General features: G+C 31.6%; 1 protein-coding gene across 1 annotated transcript; it reads left to right on the top strand.

Moving 5' to 3' along the window:
- Window positions 1-917: 917 nt before the first annotated feature.
- LOC139886299 (protein JINGUBANG-like) lies at window positions 918-2526 on the top strand. Its single transcript, XM_071870058.1, has one exon. The coding sequence runs from the start codon at window positions 984-986 to the stop codon at window positions 2301-2303; it is 1320 nt and encodes a 439-aa protein (XP_071726159.1). The 5' UTR covers window positions 918-983; the 3' UTR covers window positions 2304-2526.
- Window positions 2527-21342: the final 18816 nt, after the last annotated feature.

Genomic DNA, 21342 nt, shown 5'->3' on the forward strand with positions numbered 1-21342 from the left:
TATGCAACACGTTTATAAATAAATACTATAGAATGCAAAGACAAAAGTTGGTAGAGAAAATGTTTATGCATTTGACATCATAGCAGGTCTCCCATGTAAAGCCAAAAACTTGAGGGTAGAATTTGAAAAGTTTCTAGATGGTCCCATACTTCCCAAACAAGTAAGGTCATGTTTTTAAGAAGAAAAAGTCAAAGCATCAACACTGGCCCATATCAAATAACCGGATATGATGGGCACACACGTCGCCAACTCATAATTCGGACCATTTTTTATTTACAGGAAAAAGTGACTAATTACTCATTATATTTTTTTAATTCATTATTTATTTATTACTATTACTACTTAGTATAAATTATAAAAGATAGTAGATGATTATTTTATACTCCATAAATCTTGTTCGATGAAACATCAGCATGAACTCCCAATGTCTAAATTTTTACAACAATTGAAATGGCTCATCACACGTGTACGTATTGATTAATCTTAAACTATTCAAACATACAATAATCAAAAATATCGTTTCTGATTATTTATGATTTTAAATAATAATTTAACGAATATATCGATCCCTTACATCATTCGTAACTGACAACATTAATCTCTCTGATTTCTTTTATCGTTTTGGCAAAAATAAAGAAAACTATATTCACAAATTAATCTCTCTCTGTTTTGACACATAAAAAATGATCCAATAAATTCGTAAATGGCACAGCTAGCCTTCTTGATTACAATAATTGAATTGAAAATGCAGTTTGACAAGTTATCGTTAATAGGACACGTGTCATATCTCCTCACCTATAGTACACCTACTTTTAGCAAACCCATACACCATCTTTTCACATCTACCTCTTTTGTTATATATACGACTCTTCACCTTCTCATTCACGTTCGATTCATTTTCTCATTCATTGATCAATATATCTTTCATTTGTTCAATCAATTAATCATTCAACTAAATCTCATCATCATTTTAACAAAACAAAATGACAGGGAAAACTATAATTCCAATTAAAAACACAATCAATCGAAGACAAAAACTTGCCGTACTTCTTCATAGTTCAGAGCCAAACATCATCATCACAACCGAAAACCAACTCGAAAGTTCTGAATCCGATTATCGAACTAGTAACGCTTCGTCGCTTAGTCCGAACATGTCTTCGAATTCGTCTCCGGTGAATCACTTCATGTCTCCAATCAACCAAATGTCTTCACCATACACAAAATCACCGTGGATTAATCTTCCTTACATTAACGATGAAAGCGTTGTAAGAACCGGGTTAATCGGATCGTTAGTACGTGAAGAAGGTCATATTTATTCGTTAGCTTCATCGGGCGATTTGTTATACACAGGTTCAGATTCGAAAAATATCAGGGTTTGGAAAAATTTGATGGAGTTTTCCGGGTTTAAATCGAGTAGTGGATTAGTTAAAGCCATCGTGGTGTCCGGTAATCGTGTGTTCACGGGACACCAGGATGGTAAAATTAGGGTTTGGAAATACACGGATAATACAAAAAAAGCTTACAAAAGGGTAGGTAATTTACCCACTACAAAAGACTATATTAAAAGTTCAATGAATCCTAATAACTACATTGAAGTAAGACGACGTCGTAATGTTCCTTGGATTAAACATTACGATGCGGTAGCCTGCATGAGTTTAGATGAAGAACAAGGTTTGTTATATTCAGGATCGTGGGATAAATCATTAAAAGTGTGGAAACTTTCGGATTCTAAATGTTTAGAATCCGTAACAGCCCACGATGATGCTATAAATAGCGTGGTCATGGGCTTTGATGGGTTAGTCTTCACGGGTTCCGCTGATGGAACAGTGAAGGTTTGGAGAAGAGAATTAATCGGGAAAAAATGTGAACATGTTCTTGTTTACACACTTTTGGACCAGGATAGCGCGGTTACATGTGTGGTAGTAAATACCACAGATGCAACCGTGTATGCAGGATCCTCTGATGGATTGGTAAATTTTTGGGAACTCGAGAAACAAACGTTGTCCCATGGTGGCGTTTTGAGGGGACATAAATTGGCGGTTCTTTGTCTTGCAACGGCTGGGAATTTGTTGTTGAGTGGTTCGGCGGATAAAAGTATATGTGTGTGGCGAAAGGAAACGGGCGGTGTTCATACATGTTTGTCGGTTTTGAATGGGCATACGGGCCCGGTTAAATGTTTAGCGGTTCAAGAACGAGGTGAAGATGATGAAAGTGATCAAGAATGGGTTGTTTATAGTGGTAGTTTGGATAATTCTGTTAAGCTTTGGAGGGTATCGGAAGAACCACAAATACAGGATTGTTAAAAGAAATGTTAGTTGTTAGAATCGATACAATGAAGATCAAGAAGATTGATCGAAGAACATGTTTGATAAGATGGTGATGAAGAACGATCACCTGGATGATGTTTTTTTATTCTTATGAAAATGTAAATTAAATGGAGTTCACGTTTTTTTCGGTTATTTGTTTTTTCCTATATATTTTGATGAAAATGTAATATATACTTGTAAATTGTAATATATACAGAAATTTCAATAATATATACCTATAGGCTATAACAAACTATATATAAGTGAGTGCGTATAGTGTACTCGTACATAAAAACATTTACTTTCTCTAAGGTTTATAATATAACAACTTACCAAAAGACCGAGGCCGACTATATTATTACGGAGTATATTTTAGTGCTTACGGAATATCATACTTGCTAGTATTTAGTCAAATAACTTTTGCCTTTCTTTTGGACCACACGCATCATTAAAGTATTGTGCGTATTGCAAGTTAGTAAAATAATTTGTTAGTGGGATCGGAATAAAAATTGGATAAGGCTTTTTTCCTGCCAACTATTTAGAGACAGTAAATATTCTCAAATTGCAAATGTATGTATTATAATTGAGTTATTTTGTGATCAATTTCTAACATTTTTAATAACCACTTATTTTTTTTTTTTTATTTTTTTTTTTAGAAAAGCTTTTTAATAACCACTTTGATATATGTTGTTAAAAGTTTGAACATTATAATTCTTGAAATTTAAATTTGAAATTATGATGTTATCAACTTATCATTAATAACAGATTGGTAACACATGGGCCAAAACGTAATCGCTAAAAGACAAAGTTATTTATGAAACCTTTCTAAATTCATAAAGTAAACGTTTAGAAATGGAAGATGATATTTCCAAATGCAATTTTGATAGATCCACAACTCTTTGAACATATCTCTCTAAAATACCCTCAAATAAATTCTAACATGAAACTTGTATAACACATCATTTAAGAGCATTGCAGTAAACTTAAGTGGATTTATCAAAAATGAATTTGAAAATATCAGTTCCCTTTAGAATTAAGTAAATTTATTTACTATTAGTAAATATGGTAGTGGCGACCAACCATGATATAGGAAGTCATTGATTTGAATTATTTACTTTTGCTATGCAACTAGAAAACGGGCCCGCGTGATGCCGCGGGGTTTTTAGGTTGCGTATTCATAGTTAACGGAGCGTATTATAGGTGTGTATATATGTATTGATTATAGTTCGAGGTATTGAGCGTTTTTTAGAAGTGTCTGTTTCGCGTATAGTTAGTCCCGTTGTGTTCGTAAGATTTTTCTGAGTTGAACGGCGGGTTCGGAAAAATTTAACGCGAGACGAGCGGAAAGATATGTCCCGTTGAAAATATGTGTGAAGTTTGGTTAAGATTTTTAAATAAATTAATAAATTTACATTTTGCACCCCTGAAAAAATGTAAACTTGAGGGGTCGTTGTGTAAAGCGAGCCAAAGTTGAGGGACCGGTTACAGTGTGAACGCAAACTCAAAACGACTACCCGAAACGACTGCACCGACGGATTGCGGCACGCATTTTAGCATATAGGGATAATAATAATTTTTGTAACATAACAAAATTGTATGTAATGTTTTTTTTAGGTGCAAGCCTCGTCGATTTTTTTGTATTTCTCGGTTGTTAAGTGTTTTCCTTTTGAACACGTTTGTGTTTTATTTAAATTTTTATATTTTTGCAACAAAAAAAATACATCACGTTTTTTCTTAAGTTACATTCGCATATAATATAATAATACATACAAGATCATATAACAAGCCTAAAAAACGTATAAGGCATGAGAAATACGTATTACTTTGTCGTATTTAATTCATTTGATAGAGCTATTTTTTTCTTTTCTTTTTTGGCTAAAAACAAAATAACTTATATAGAACTCCAAGACTTTTCATCAAAAATTTCGTTGAAGCTTCGGTCCAAGATTCATTTGATAGAGCTATTATACGCCGTACCCACCGGAACCATACTCGTTGATAATATATATATATATATATATATATATATATATATATATATATATATATATATATATATATATATATATATATATATATATTTTATTTTGTTCTTAAATAAGATATCCATAGAGTGGGCCATACTGATCGAGTGATTAGAAAGATGTATGATATAGGTTACGAGAGGCCCATGATGGTCTATAACCTTAGCAGACCTATAAAGAAATATCAAGACATCCATCAGAGTTTGGACTAATTTAACTCGTTTGTTTGAATATAGTTGCTTCGAGTAAAAAAGATTAATTGTTGTAGATACAAAATTTCCTATAAGTTGATAATGTTGTTTTATAAAATACACAATTAGTTCACATTTTCAATTTACATTGTTTATTATCAGAAAAGATATGACCAAAGAAATGTTACAATGAATATACATAACACAAACAAAAAGGCTAAATCAAAGAAATCCGATTTTGGTATAAAGGGAGCCAAAATTTCTGAGATAAGAGCAAGTGAGTGTAAAGATTTATACAGAGTATATAGTAGAAGATAAATGAAAAGAAACTTTTTCCTTATTTGGTAAAAGTTATTTTAGATTTTGTTTCTTTTTTATGGAGGAAAAAAGTAATAACATTATAATGTATACGAAGATGAATAAGTGCAACCGATACAAGAGATTCAAAACGATTCCTAAAACTATAACAAATAGATACTATTATACACTAAATTACGAACAACTTACAAACGATTACCGGAAGAACACCAGCCACATAACAAACAACAAACTGGAATGAAAACTAAAACCGCTACCCACTCGCTAGCTTGCTGCTGGAACGGAAACCAGAGTAAAATCCGATCACCACGGTTAAAAATATGATTTAATTTTTGTTATGTTGAAAAATCTTATAACAAAAAGAATGGGTGCGACGCTCATCCCCAACCCCAAAACCCTAATTCTCACAAATTCACCCTCTTTTCTTCACCAAAATCGCGCATAACCTGCATCAATCTTGTTTATTTCGTATCAAACAACAAGGGTCCATCACTTTTTTGGGCATAATAGTGCTTAATCTCCTGATTTTTTTCGAAACCCTAAAACGAAAATTAGGGGTTTTCTTTAAAATTCATCATCTTTAAAATTCATCAAGTGACTAAGTGAGTAGTTATAATATGTTGCATCAACGTAAGGAAGATCACATCAACACAGCGAAACTAGCAACGACATTGTTTATTTCAAATTTTCCTCAGAACTTTGGTATTAATGACATCTGGAACCTCTGCAAGAATTACGGCACAATACTCGACGTTTACATCGCTGGTAAACTTACAAAACAGGGATGCCGTTTTGCTTTTGTTAGATTTTTACGGGTCGAATCTGTGAAAACCCTAGAACTAAAACTGTCAGCCGTATGGATTGGTAATTATCATTTGTATGCGGCAAAAGCAAGACAAGGGCGGGATGATATAATCAAACGAAAGGTTCCTGCACCAGCTATGGTTACCAGACCTGACAATCACGCTGTCAAGTTTCCATCCTCAAGTGACTTTCCACCTTTAAAAGGTCATTCGTATGCTGCAACGTTATCAGGTAATTATCCTATATCGAAACCTCCCATTGTTACTAGAACCTTAGAAATTATGGAAGATAATACTATTCGCCCAAAGGATGTTCCAATCGTTCTCTTCGCTAAGATTCGCAATCCTTGTTTAATCCCAAATTTAAAACGCATCTGGAATATTGAGGGTTTCATTGACTTAGAAATTCAACACATTGGTGGTGCTTGGATTGAAATTATTTTTACATGTATTGAGGCAAAGAATGCATTCTCTTCAAATGCCACAATCCTATCATACATCGAAGAATACAAACAGTTTGAGGAGCATTTTTGTGTTGTCGAACGTGCTATTTGTTTAGACATCATTGGTCTACCGGCATGCGCTTGGACAGAAGATATATTCAAAAAAGTATCACTATTGTTTGGAGAACGCTCTTTTATTTTTAACCAAGATGGCGGAGATAAGGTTTATGTCATCACTAAAACAATGGATTATATTCACGAGATAGTATCAGTCAAAGTAAAAAAAAAAAAAAATGGTACAAAGTGCTTGTTAAAGAATCTTCAACTTGGAACCCCAATATCCTAAATCTCGAACAAGAAGACTCATCTGACGAGTCTATTAATTCAAAAGGGGAGAATACATTCGATGATAATGTCTCAGAAGAAAGCTTCATAGATGAAACACCTCCACCACCCCTAAAACCTTCTGTTTTTCCACATGAAGATGTAAACGAAAAAGCAACGAAGCAAGATAAGACACATGTTTCAGACAATTTTGAGGCTAATAATCCAACACACGAACAGGTAGAAAATGATATTCACTCAAACAATGATTTTGTTCCAAACATGGAACCGTCTGCCAACTCCCTTTCTAAATCACCCGGTAATGCGGGTGAAAGCATTCATTCAGACATTAATAGCAGCAAAATGTCCTTGGCAAAGAACAAAACATATAATGATTTTCTGAACATGGGACTGAAATTAGGCTACGACGTTCAAAAACTTCTGGGAACCTCAAGAAGGTGATTTTGAGTATGCGTGGCTTTAAAATAATTTAATGAATATCATGTCTATAAACATTGGAGGCGGCATCTCATTTAGTACTAAACAAAGATGGATCAGCAGACTATGCAATGAACATAACATTATGGTGCTTGGGTGTAGTGACCCGGAAATTTTCGACTAATTTTAAACCGAACTCTCGATACGATTTAATATTTTTGACACGATAAGAAAAGTCTGTTAGGTCGAGTCTCAAAAATTTTGAACTATTTCTTATATTCATTTGACCTTTGACTGTTCTCGTCGATTCACGAACAAATGTGTGTAAATAAATATGTAAATATATATAGATATTTTTATAAATAAAAGTGTATATATATTAATGTGATTTAATAAAATATAATTTAATCATTAGAATTAAAAACATAAAATAAAATACAGAATAATTAGGTGTTATTAAAATGAATGTGTATATACATATATTTACATATATGAAATATATACTTAATTGATAATTATGTATATTGTTATATATTAAAATGTATAATATTCAATATATGATATGTAATTAATAAGTACTACTTAAATATTAATATTGATATTAATATCGGTATTATAAGTATTATCATTTTAATCTAATATATAAATATAAGATTTGATACATTTAATTTGTTATATTATTATTATTATTACTTATATTATTGTTATCATTATTAATGTTATTAATATCATAATTATTATTATTAATAATAACTATTATTGTACCTGGTATTGAGATCATTATTATTATTCTTATTATTAATAATATTAAAAGTATTATTATAATTAATATATCATAATTACTAATTATTAATATTATTATTTTCAATATATAACATAGATATGAAATTGATATGTATAAATTGTTATAGTATTATTATATCTATTATTATTAATACCAGTATTTTTTTTATTTATTATCCGTAATATTTTATTTGAATTAATATATTTTAATTACTAACTATTAATAATAATTATAGATAAACAGTTGAATAATTATAATCTATTAAGCATCACTATCTGATTGAATTCTGTATCTAATTTTGTCTTCCTAATTGATCCTGTCAGACTGAAGAAATTTCTGTCGAGCACCATCACACTATAAAACAATATTGAATCAAAAATATCTAATAATCACTATATATAATATATAAGAACGTGTTTGATCTGATAAGAATCAACCTTTAATATAATAATTCTGTCAGATACAAATTATTAGATACTGAGATAAAAAAAATATAGTACGAATCTGTTATCGATCATAATCCACTTTTAATTCTTCTTCTTTCCCTGCTCACGAAATTCACTCTGTCGACTCCAAATCACTACAAAACAACTTCGGGTACAATGCAGTTAGATATCAAAATCAGCTTTAATCTCCTATCCCTCTTTTCTCTGTTATATGCGCCATGAATGTCAACTTCATTCACTACAAAACAAGTCAAATATAGATCCAATCAATCATATGACTTCCATCAAAAATATTACATAATCACATAATTATGTACACATGAGAATATAGGATAAATATATACACGAGTTTAGATTTACAGAGGGAAGACAACACTTACATAAATGAAACACTTACACAATATCATCCACCTCTATCACCACAAAACCCATGAAACACCTTCTCTAATTTTGTTTTGATGAACACAACTCAATCTTCACGCCACCACTCAACTTACAACTTTACAACTCCGTAATCTTCTTCTTCTACGTAAACCATCAACATAAACCACCCCTATCTTTCTTCTTTTTCGGGACTACTCAAATCAACCTAGACCACCACCATAAAGCCTTTCATAACCAGGAACATATATATATATATATATATATATATATATATATATATATATATATATATATATATATATATATATATATATATATAATAAAAAATTTTCTGTTTGTCTTTTATTTTATCGTCGACCACCCCAACATCTGTTTTCCTCTTCTCTCTATCTTGCTTCTGCTTCTTCGTGAAACCACCTTAATACCATTATCGTCTGTCTTGAATTCCGGCTGCTATTAATTCTGTCTTGAATTCGAAAATCACCAAACCCTCTACAATAAAGGAAGTCGCTGCAGTTATGAAAAACTCTCACACCATATGTCACCATGTATTTAAAGGTTAATCACCGAATAACTTTATCAATAGAAATAATGCTGCAACGTTCTTTATATTTTTTTTTCTGGCCGATAGAGAACAAACAATCAAATAAGCAAACCCCACTTGCAACTCACTTTCTCCTGCTTTTATTTGATCCTTGTTTGACAGCCAGCACCCACTTGTTAATTAAATGGTAGACTATGTCTAGTGGAACAAAAAGCAACAATAAAAAAATGGAGGGATCACCGAAAGTTCATTATTTTTTTTGATCAGCGTATATATTTTTTTTCTTCCTTTATTCATGGACCCCTTCCTTGACATGTAATCGAAAATTTATTAGTTTTGCTGCAGTTCCTGTCTGATTCACACCGAAGCAAATGAGTGATGAATTGCTTTTTACGATTTAAAAGAAGAAGGAATGGAGAGGGGGGTCAAGATGGAGTATCCAATAACATATGTTTTTACAGTCATCATTTTTGTTAAAGCCACTCAATCATAACCGAAAACCTAGTGGTATACATAAAGTTGTTCAGTGTTAAAATAAACCAAACACACGCACGTACACCCTCATTTCTATTTACGGATATGGTTATAATTGATGGGCTAAGGGCTTCTCTATTGTTGGGCCAAGATAATATAATTTTCACAATTGGGGTGAATCATTAGTCATCGGCTCTTGCCTTTGCTGTATAATCGTGACCAAACACATTGGTTTATCAACCTTTTCTTCGTTCAAATAAAACCATATAATACTGATTCATTGATAATGATACGTATTAATGAAGATATGTGATGGTAGTGATTATGATATGATGACAATGGTATCATGATGTTAGGATGATAATGATAATTATGATTATGATTATGGTTATGAAGTTGATGATGAAAGATATCGAGTGTGATGAGTAATGATAGAGAAGAACGACGTTGATGAATGATGAAAATGGTGGTTGTATGATTTATGATTGTATGACCGAATGATGAGATTACGTGAGGAAGATGAGTAAGTTTCGATATGGATTATATGCTTTTTATTCAGTAATAAAACAGAAAGTAACATGGCAGTTCAATGGTTTGGGTGTTGTGTGTTGAAAGAGAGGTCGTGGGTTCGAGCCTGGGCAAGGGCGTTATTTTTTTAAGACCTATTCTTTGAGGTAACCCTCTTATTATTATTATTATTATTATTATTATTATTATTATTATTATTATTATTATTATTATTATTATTATTATTATTATTATTATTATTATTATTATTATTATTATTATTATTATTATTATTATTATTATTATTATTATTACTATCATTATTACTTTTATTAGTATTATTTTATGTATACTATTATTATTACTAATATCATTATTATTAATATGATTATTATTATTATCATAAAATAAAACAACGTATTATTCACTATCTTTATTATTATCATTCTATCAAACAAATATTAATATGAAACATATATACAAAATATATAAAAATATATAACAATTAAAATAATATATATATATTATTAATATCAATACATAATTTGTTCGATTACCTTATATGCGTTAATATATATAAATGATATAGGTTCGTGAATTCGAGGCCAACCCTATTTTTGTTCAAATGACGTCATATGTATTTTTACTACAAAATACAGTATGGTGAGTTTCATTTGCTCCCCTTTTACTCTTTACATTTTTTTTGGGCTGAGAATACATGCAAATGTTTTATTAACTGTTTTACAATAATTATAAGTGTGAGTTTCATTTGCTCCCTTTTACTCTTTACATTTTTGGGACTGAGAATACATGCGCTGTTTTTATAACTGCTTTATTAAATGCTTTTGAAATATATTTTGAACTGCGAATACATGAAATGCTTTAATAAATGTTTAACGAGATAGACACAAGCAAAACATTCCTCGAATGAATTATTATACAGATAGAGTTCTGCGGATTATTATTGAATTATGTGGACATGATAATTGCCACCGTTAAATTATGTGGACATGATAAATGCCACCGTTGAATTATGTGGACTTGATAAATGCCACCATTGAATTATGTGGACATGATAATTGCCACCATTGAATTATGTGGACATGATAATTGCCACCAGTTGATGTGAATGTTATATATCGAGAGAATGATTTTATACACAGGTTATGTGTATGTTATTTTTGTGCACAAGATATGTGTACGGTTACTATGATTTATGAAAATGGTTTCGTACACGAGAAAGATGTACTGTATTTAAACGATATAGCATGTACATTACAGGTGAGTATAGGATTCGGGCCCATTTGTACCATGCAGCATTTAAATCTTGTGGTCTATCAAAATGACGAATTTTTACTGTTTACAATAAACTTATGAACTCACCAACCTTTTGGTTGACACTTGAAAGCATGTTTATTCTCAGGTATGAAAGAAACCTTCCGCTGTGCATTTGCTCATATTACATGGAGTCGTTCATGGCATTTAGACGTCAGTTCACCGTGATGGTACCATGTGTTAATGTATTCGTTCGGAAGATTTTGGACGGGGTATGACATGTGGTATCAGAGCGGTGGTCTTAGCGAACCAGGTCCGCATTAGTGTGTCTAACAGGTGGTTGTTAGAATACATTAGTGAGTCTGCATTAGTGTGTCTAACAGGTAGTTGTTAGGATGCATTAGTGAGTCTGCATTAGTGTGTCTAACAGTTAGTTGTTAGGATGCATTAGTGAAGTCTGGACTTCGACCTAGTAGTTGTTAGGTTATATTAATAAGTCTGGACTTGAACCTGGTCCGCATGTCAAAAGTTTTGCTTATCATTTCTTGTCGAAAATTACCTGCTTATTATTCTTAGTCTAGACACATCTTACTGCATTGACTGCATGAATAGTGTGTAGACAAAATTCACATCTTAGTGTATCTGCTAATTCGTATCTTAGCGTACCAGTTACTGTAAATTTTGCATGAAATATTCCGTAAATTCCTCCGTAATTTACGGGATCTTCTGTTCTATATATAGGTATTCTATGTAATTAGAATATCATCCGATATCCGAAAATCATTTCATTTCGAGAAATCCATTATTCAATCGTACGAAATGGAACTCACCACTAGTTCAAGTCCCTCGGATTCCGATATGGAGCCCCACTCCAGCTCCGAAAGCAGCGTCACCAGAATGAATCAATCAATCAGCCATCCCCAATTCACCTAATGAATTCGTAGTCGACTTAATCAACGGAGATGCGAAGAAGGCGATTCCTTCCACCAACCAAATTCACCTTTTGGCGAAGAACCTGAAGCACTTACCGGTGAACCTATTAGAAACACCATTTTCACCCTCATCTTTCGAATATCTCGCTACGATTATATAGTATCTCAATTTCAAAACCTTATTCACTCGCTCGTTCCTACCGATAATCATCTCGGAGTAATAAGTCAACGAGCTTCGCACCCGAGATGTAGCCTGGAAAAATATGGTGCAAAATGTACCAGCTTCAGCTAGGGATGGCAATGCTCATCCGATCCGATGGATATCCATCCGATCCGATCCGCTTAAAGAAGATATGGATGATCTAAATGGATGAATATTGGATATGGATATGGATATGGATGGATGAAACTTTGGTTAACGGATATGGATATGGATATGGATGGAACTTTGGTTAATGGATATGGATGTGGATATGGCGTAATCCGATCCATATCCGATCCATTGCCATTCCTAGCTTCAGCAACATTACCGGCATCAACAGTACCACCAACAACAGCATCCGCATCCCAAGCCTCAATTTCACAATATGTTCCACGAACATCAACATCATACGCACCTTAGATACCAAGGAGTACCAACAGCAATTAACAATGAAGTATTGAACCATAAATTCATTAATATTCTGCGAAGAATATGTGGATCCTAATAATTAATGATGAAGTATTGATCCATAACTTCATTAATATTCTGCGAAGAATATGTGGATCCTAAAAGTTTTAGAGATTACTTATTCTAGCTCAAATCGAAAATCAAATGAGTCTAATATTATATTGACTCATTAAATCCATAATTACATCTGAAGAAAATATATATGTATATATGTTTTCATAAAGATCGTAATTAAAAATTCTATTGTACAAACTGTTAATGGTGAAAATATTTTAACGGGTAGGTAATACCCGAGGAATATTTAAATTTCACATTAATAAGTTACACTGTACATTCTTCAATTCAGATTCAGTAGTCATTAACAACACTGCTCAAATTAACACATATACATATCCGTTCATCAAAGAACAACTATTTTCATCCAAGTTCAATTTCATATTCGGATTTTGACCGATCAGAATCCAAGTCAAGATTTGACAAGTGGCATAATGAAGAAAACATTTGACGGAATAAAATTTGTTAGAAACAAACAAATTAACTATGAGAAATTTTGTTAAGAATCCACGTTAACAAAATCCTAGCTAACTGTTCCTAGCTAACTGTTGACTAATCAATTGAGGACTACCAACAGTGGACAATTAAAATGAATTAAAATATTGATTATAACATATGAAACTAAACAATTCTTCAAGTTTGCCACTTGATTTCATCTTAAACCTCATTTGTATTTTGACGATTACAATCTGCGTTCAAGCCTTTCGTGATTCTTGAAAAACACTTCAATCGGGAGGATGAATCAACCGCACTTCATCTACGGAAGAAAAGATTTACGCATATAGATATGCACCTGAAAAATTCTCGGAACCTGTATAAACGTTTAACACGTAGCTGTGCTAATTCCTTTAGTGTTATTATTACCAAAAATAACCTTGCAACTCCTATTCAAGATAGCCAGTTTTGTCACAGCTCCAGCAAGTCAACTTCGACTTTTCGTTCAAAACAACCATATTATAATCTTGTTATAACTGCGTGCTCTTTTATTGTTACCGGGGAACCTTTTATATTCCACCATATTACCATCAGCGTTTAATCATCTAAAAACACAATTCTCCTGAAACCACCTCGGATTGATAACCGATGATTCAGATATAGTAGCATTAAATGCAGAGGAAACATAAAAATTGTGGATGTTCTAAACGGCCAAAAGTTTGATGATAAAGAAATGAGTGTTAGGAACGCTCGATAGAAAATTTGGTACTGAAAAACAGATTGAGCAAACCATGAAGGGGACCAAGGCCAAATACAAGGACCGTACCATATGTTCAAAGAAACCAGATAATTCTGGATCCGATGAAACCTTCAACGAATATCTAGCTCCGTACTCATGTTAAAATCTTACGAAAAATCTTTCTTCATCATTCATCGAACTTAGAAATTCCAAAATATCATCAAAAATATCTTCGATATTTCTGAGGATATTTTCATAAATATTCTCGTTCGAAATTAATTATCTCTCCACGCTATCTGTATTATATCATAAAAGGAAACTATTTTAGTTTCCATATTATGTGAACCTTCGAATTTAAAATATGAATGTTTTTGAAGTAGTGTTGGAAAATGAAAGCATGAGTTAATGTAATATAATGACACTTGATCAACGTTATTATATTACAGTAGGTCATGTGAAAGTTCTAATGGAACGTGATGATGGTAATGCTTGATCGACCTTACCATCACCACGAACCGTGTTACTTGACTTGTATTCATCATGAACCATGTTACTTGATACGAATTCATTATGAACCCGAACTCGTCCCGAGAAGAACATTCATAAATTATTTTCGTATCAATCTCGGAGAAATCTTAAATCTTATCATTTTTCTTCGATGAAACCTTCTTGGATGACTAAAATTTTTCTAATAGGAATCTGAGTTCAAAATCTGGTACTCCAACATTCTCGATTTCAATTCCAACTGTCACCACTAAAATTTCGGGACGAAATTTCTTTAACGGGTAGGTACTGTAGTGACCCGGAAATTTTAGACTAATTTAAAACCGAACTCTCGATACGATTTAATATTTTTGACACGATAAGAAAAGTCTGTTAGGTTGAGTCTCAAAAATTTTGAACTATTTCTTATATTCATTTGACCTTTGACTGTTTTCGTCGATTCACGAACAAATGTGTGTAAATAAATATGTAAATATATATAGATATTTTTATAAATAAAAGTGTATATATATTAATGTGATTTAATAAAATATAATTTAATCATTAGAATTAAAAACATAAAATAAAATACAGAATAATTAGGTGTTATTAAAATGAATGTGTATATACATATATTTACATATATGAAATATATCCTTAATTGATAATTATGTATATTGTTATATATTAAAATGTATAATATTCAATATATGATATGTAATTAATAAGGGGGATGATTCTCACACACTGTTTTTTGATCCTCACACACCAATTTACTTGAACTCCTCCCTAATAATAGGGTAAAAGGGTGTGTGAGGATCAAAAAACAGTGTGTGAGAATCATCCCCCAATTAATAAGTACTACTTAAATATTAATATTGATATTAATATCGGTATTATAAGTATTATCATTTTAATCTAATATATAAATATAAGATTTGATACATTTAATTTGTTATATTATTATTATTATTACTTATATTATTGTTATCATTATTAATGTTATTAATATCATAATAATTATTATTATTAATAACTATTATTGTACCTGGTATTGAGATCATTATTATTATTCTTATTATTAATAATATTAAAAGTATTATTATAATTAATATATCATAATTACTAATTATTAATATTATTATTTTCAATATATAACATAGATATGAAATTGATATGTATAAATTGTTATAGTATTATTATATCTATTATTATTAATACCAGTATTTTTTTTATTTATTATCCGTAATATTTTATTTGAATTAATATATTTTAATTACTAACTATTAATAATAATTATAGATAAACAGTGGAATAATTATAATCTATTAAGCATCACTATCTGATTGAATTCTGTATCTAATTTTGTCTTCCTAATTGATCCTGTCAGACTGAAGAAATTTCTGTCGAGCACCATCACACTATAAAACAATATTGAATCAAAAATATCTAATAATCACTATATATAATATATAAGAACGTGTTTGATATGATAAGAATCAACCTTTAATATAATAATTCTGTCAGATACAAATTATTAGATACTGAGATAAAAAAAAATATAGTACGAATCTGTTATCGATCATAATCCACTTTTAATTCTTCTTCTTTCCCTGCTCACGAAATTCACTCTGTCGACTCCAAATCACTACAAAACAACTTCGGGTACAATGCAGTTAGATATCAAAATCAGCTTTAATCTCCTATTCCTCTTTTCTCTGTTATATGCGCCATGAATGTCAACTTCATTCACTACAAAACAAGTCAAATATAGATCCAATCAATCATACGACTTCCATCAAAAATATTACATAATCACATAATTATGTACACATGAGAATATAGGATAAATATATACACGAGTTTAGATTTACAGAGGGAAGACAACACTTACATAAATGAAACACTTACACAATATCATCCACCTCTATCACCACAAAACCCATGAAACACTTTCTCTAATTTTGTTTTGATGAACCATCGGCTAACCATAAACTCGAGCACCACAACTCAATCTTCACGCCACCACTCAACTTACAACTTTACAACTCCGTAATCTTCTTCTTCTACGTAAACCATCAACATAAACCACCCCTATCTTTCTTCTTTTTCGGGACTACTCAAATCAACCTAGACCACCACCATAAAGCCTTTCATAACCAGGAACATATATATATATATATATATATATATATATATATATATATATATATATATATATATATATATATATATATATATATATATATATATATATATATAAATTTTTCTGTTTGTCTTTGATTTTATCGTCGACCACCCCAACATCTATTTTCCTCTTCTCTCTATCTTGCTTCTGCTTCTTCGTGAAACCACCTTAATACCATTATCGTCTATCTTGAATTCCGGCTGCTATTAATTCTGTCTTGAATTCGAAAATCACCAAACCCTCTACAATAAAGGAAGTCGCTGCAGTTATGAAAAACTCTCACACCATATGTCACCATGTATTTAAAGGTTAATCACCGAATAACTTTATCAATAGAAATAATGCTGCAACGTTCTTTATATTTTTTTTTCTGGCCGATAAAGAACAAACAATCAAATAAGCAAACCCCACTTGCAACTCACTTTCTCCTGCTTTTAGTTGATCCTTGTTTGACAGCCAGCACCCACTTGTTAATTAAATGGTAGACTATGTCTAGTGGAACAAAAAGCAACAATAAAAAAATGGAGGGATCACCGAAAGTTCATTATTTTTTTTGATCAGCGTATATATTTTTTTCCTTCCTTTATTCATGGACCCCTTCCTTGACATGTAATCGAAAATTTATTAGTTTTGCTGCAGTTCCTGTCTGATTCACACCGAAGCAAATGAGTGATGAATTGCTTTTTACGATTTAAAAGAAGAAGGAATGGAGAGGGGGGTCAAGATGGAGTATCCAATAACATATGTTTTTACTGTCATCATTTTTTTTTAAAGCCACTCAATCATAACTGAAAACCAAGTGGTATACATAAAGTTGTTCAGTGTTAAAATAAACCAAACACACGCACGTACACCCTCATTTCTATTTACGGATATGGTTATAATTGATGGGCTAAGGGCTTCTCTATTGTTGGGCCAAGATAATATAATTTTCACAATTGGGGCGAATCATTAGTCATCGGCTCTTGCCTTTGCTGTATAATCGTGACCAAACACATTGGTTTATCAACCTTTTCTTCGTTCAAATAAAACCATATAATACTGATTCATTGATAATGATACGTATTAATGAAGAGATGTGATGGTAGTGATTATGATATGATGACAATGGTATCATGATGTTAGGATGATAATGATAATTATGATTATGATTATGGTTATGAAGTTGATGATGAAAGATATCGAGTGTGATGAGTAATGATAGAGAAGAACGAAGTTGATGAATGATGAAAATGGTGGTTGTATGATTTATGATTGTATGACCGAATGATGAGATTACGTGAGGAAGATGAGTAAGTTTCGATATGGATTATATGGTTTTTATTCAGTAATAAAACAGAAAGTAACATGGCAGTTTAATGGTTTGGGTGTTGTGTGTTGAAAGAGAGGTCGTGGGTTTGAGCCTGGGCAAGGGCGTTATTTTTTAAGACCTATTCTTTGAGGTAACCCTCTTATTATTATTATTATTATTATTATTATTATTATTATTATTATTATTATTATTATTATTATTATTATTATTATTATTATTATTATTATTATTATTATTATTACTATTATTATTATTATTATTATTATTATTATTACTATTATTATTATTATTATTATTATTATATTATTATTATTACTATCATTATTACTTTTATTAGTATTATTTTATGTATACTATTATTATTACTAATATCATTATTATTAATATGATTATTATTATTATCATAAAATAAAACAACGTATTATTCACTATCTTTATTATTATCATTCTATCAAACAAATATTAATATGAAACATATATACAAAATATATAAAAATATATAACAATTAAAATAATATATATATATATTATTAATATCAATACATAATTTGTTCGATTACCTTATATGCGTTAATATATATAAATGATATAGGTTCGTGAATCCGAGGCCAACCCTATTTTTGTTCAAATGACGTCATATGTATTTTTACTACAAAATACAGTATGGTGAGTTTCATTTGCTCCCCTTTTACTCTTTACATTTTTTTGGGCTGAGAATACATGCAAATGTTTTATTAACTGTTTTACAATAATTATAAGCGTGAGTTTCATTTGCTCCCTTTTACTCTTTACATTTTTGGGACTGAGAATACATGCGCTGTTTTTATAACTGCTTTATTAAATGCTTTTGAAATATATTTTGAACTGCGAATACATGAAATGCTTTAATAAATGTTTGACGAGATAGACACAAGCAAAACATTCCTCGAATGAATTATTATACAGACAGAAGTTCTGCGGATTATTATTGAATTATGTGGACATGATAATTGCCACCGTTGAATTATGTGGACATGATAAATGCCACCGTTGAATTATGTGGACATGATAAATGCCACCATTGAATTATTTGGACATGATAATTGCCACCATTGAATTATGTGGACATGATAATTGCCACCAGTTGATGTGAATGTTATATATCGAGAGAATGATTTTATACACAGGTTATGTGTATGTTATTTTTGTGCACACGATATGTGTACGGTTACTATGATTTATGAAAATGGTTTCGTACACGAGAAAGATGTACTGTATTTAAACGATATAGCATGTACATTACAGGTGGGTATAGGATTCGGGCCCATTTGTACCATGCAGCATTTAAATCTTGTGGTCTATCAAAATGACGAATTTTTACTGTTTACAATAAACTTATGAACTCACCAACCTTTTGGTTGACACTTGAAAGCATGTTTATTCTCAGGTATGAAAGAAACCTTCCGCTGTGCATTTGCTCATATTACATGGAGTCGTTCATGGCATTTAGACGTCAGTTCACCGTGATGGTACCATGTGTTAATGTATTCGTTCGGAAGATTTTGGACGGGGTATGACATTGGGGTCCAGGAAACAAAAGCTTTAACCCCAAATCATGCAGCTTTAAAGTCCTTAGGGGGGAACTTTCACTTCAAATTCGCCTCTTCAAGTGCTTCAGGACGCTCCGGTGGAATTATCACGATGTGGGACCCTAGAGTGTTCAATAGTAAACGTGTAATATCATTTTCTAATTTTCTTATAGTTGAGGGTAATGTAAACGATGATCCAGATTCCTGCCATCTCATCAATGTTTATGCCCCTCAGTCTAAAACAGGTAAAAAAAGAATTTGGGATTACTTCACATCTTAAATATCATCTCACTCTGGCTACTTCGTTATTTTTGAAGATTTCAATGTTGTTCGATATCCTCATGAAAGATACAGAACTCAATTTAACTCTTCAGTAGCCACGGATCTAAACGATTTCATTGATACATCCGACTTACTTTATGTCCCTCCTGGTGGTAGAGATTTCACAAGATTTAATAAATCTTTCACGAAACGAGCAAAAATCGATCGGTTCTTAATCTCATGTGGCTTCCTTGATCGGTTCCCTGATATTGTTGGTACCATACACTCAAAATTATGGTCGGATCATTGTCCTATATCACTCAAAAACAACACTCTGGATTACGGTCCGACTCCTTTCAAACTGTTTCACTCTTGGTTTAATGATATAGGGATCGAAAATATGGTCACCAAAGCATGGAGTAAAGTTGGCGATCACTTACATTCCAACCCGCAAATAAAATTCAAGAACAAACTTAAGCATCTTAAAGAAATTTTGAAGAGTTGGAACAAAGATTAAAGGAACAAAGCGCAAGAAGATAAAATATTGTTAACAGACCGCATCTCGGTGATTGATAATCAGATTAACCAAGGCGCCATCCCTGATTCTCTAGCTCAAGAAAGATCAACGATTCTTTTCAATCTTCAAAAAATGGATCAAGAAGATATGACAAACATGGTGCAAAAAAACCGCAAAATCTTTCACAGTTTAGGAGATGAAAATTCATCCTTTTTCCATTCAGCACTAAACGGAAAGAGGAAAAAGATGCAGGTTTCCAGAATAATGAATCATGGCACATGGGTAGCAAATCCTTCTCAAGTGAAGGAAATATTCTTCAATTCCTTTGTTAATAAATTCAGGAAGGTGGACTGTATTCCAATAAGCTATCCAAGTTCTCATATCAGGAAAATATCTGAAGATGATGCTTTGTTCTTGATTTCTGACTTTTCGGATAATGAAGTCAAAAGTGCAGTGTGGTCTTGTGGTAGTGAAAAATCTCCAGGACCGGACGGTTTCTCTTTCAAATTCCCTAAGCACTTTTGGGAAACAATTAATTCTGATATACTCGATTTGGTCAAAAACTTCCATTCTTCTTGCACAATTCCTCCAGGTTGTAATGCCTCATTTTTTTTCCTTAATCCCTAAGAAGACCAAGCCGACTCAAGTAAACGATTATCGACCGATTAGCCTGATTGGAATTCAATACAAAATCATAGCTAAAATCTTAGCTAATCGTCTCGCGTCCGTAATCAGTGAGATCATCAGCACAGAGCAAACGGCTTTCATAAAAGGGAGGCAAATTTTAGATGGCCCTTTAATCATCAATGAGGTTCTCGAGTGGTGCAAAAGAAAAAAGAAAAAAGCTATGCTATTTAAAGTGGATTTCGAAAAAGCTTTTGATTTAATTCATTAGGATTATAATTTCTCCATGTTATACTTT

This window comes from Rutidosis leptorrhynchoides, chromosome 1 (assembly GCF_046630445.1).
Source record: "Rutidosis leptorrhynchoides isolate AG116_Rl617_1_P2 chromosome 1, CSIRO_AGI_Rlap_v1, whole genome shotgun sequence".
NCBI classification, from domain to species: domain Eukaryota; kingdom Viridiplantae; phylum Streptophyta; class Magnoliopsida; order Asterales; family Asteraceae; genus Rutidosis; species Rutidosis leptorrhynchoides.

Coding starts and splice junctions, on each gene's coding strand:
- LOC139886299 (XM_071870058.1), top strand. CDS start 984: ATGACAGGGAAAACTATAATTCCAATTAAAAACACAATCAATCGAAGA.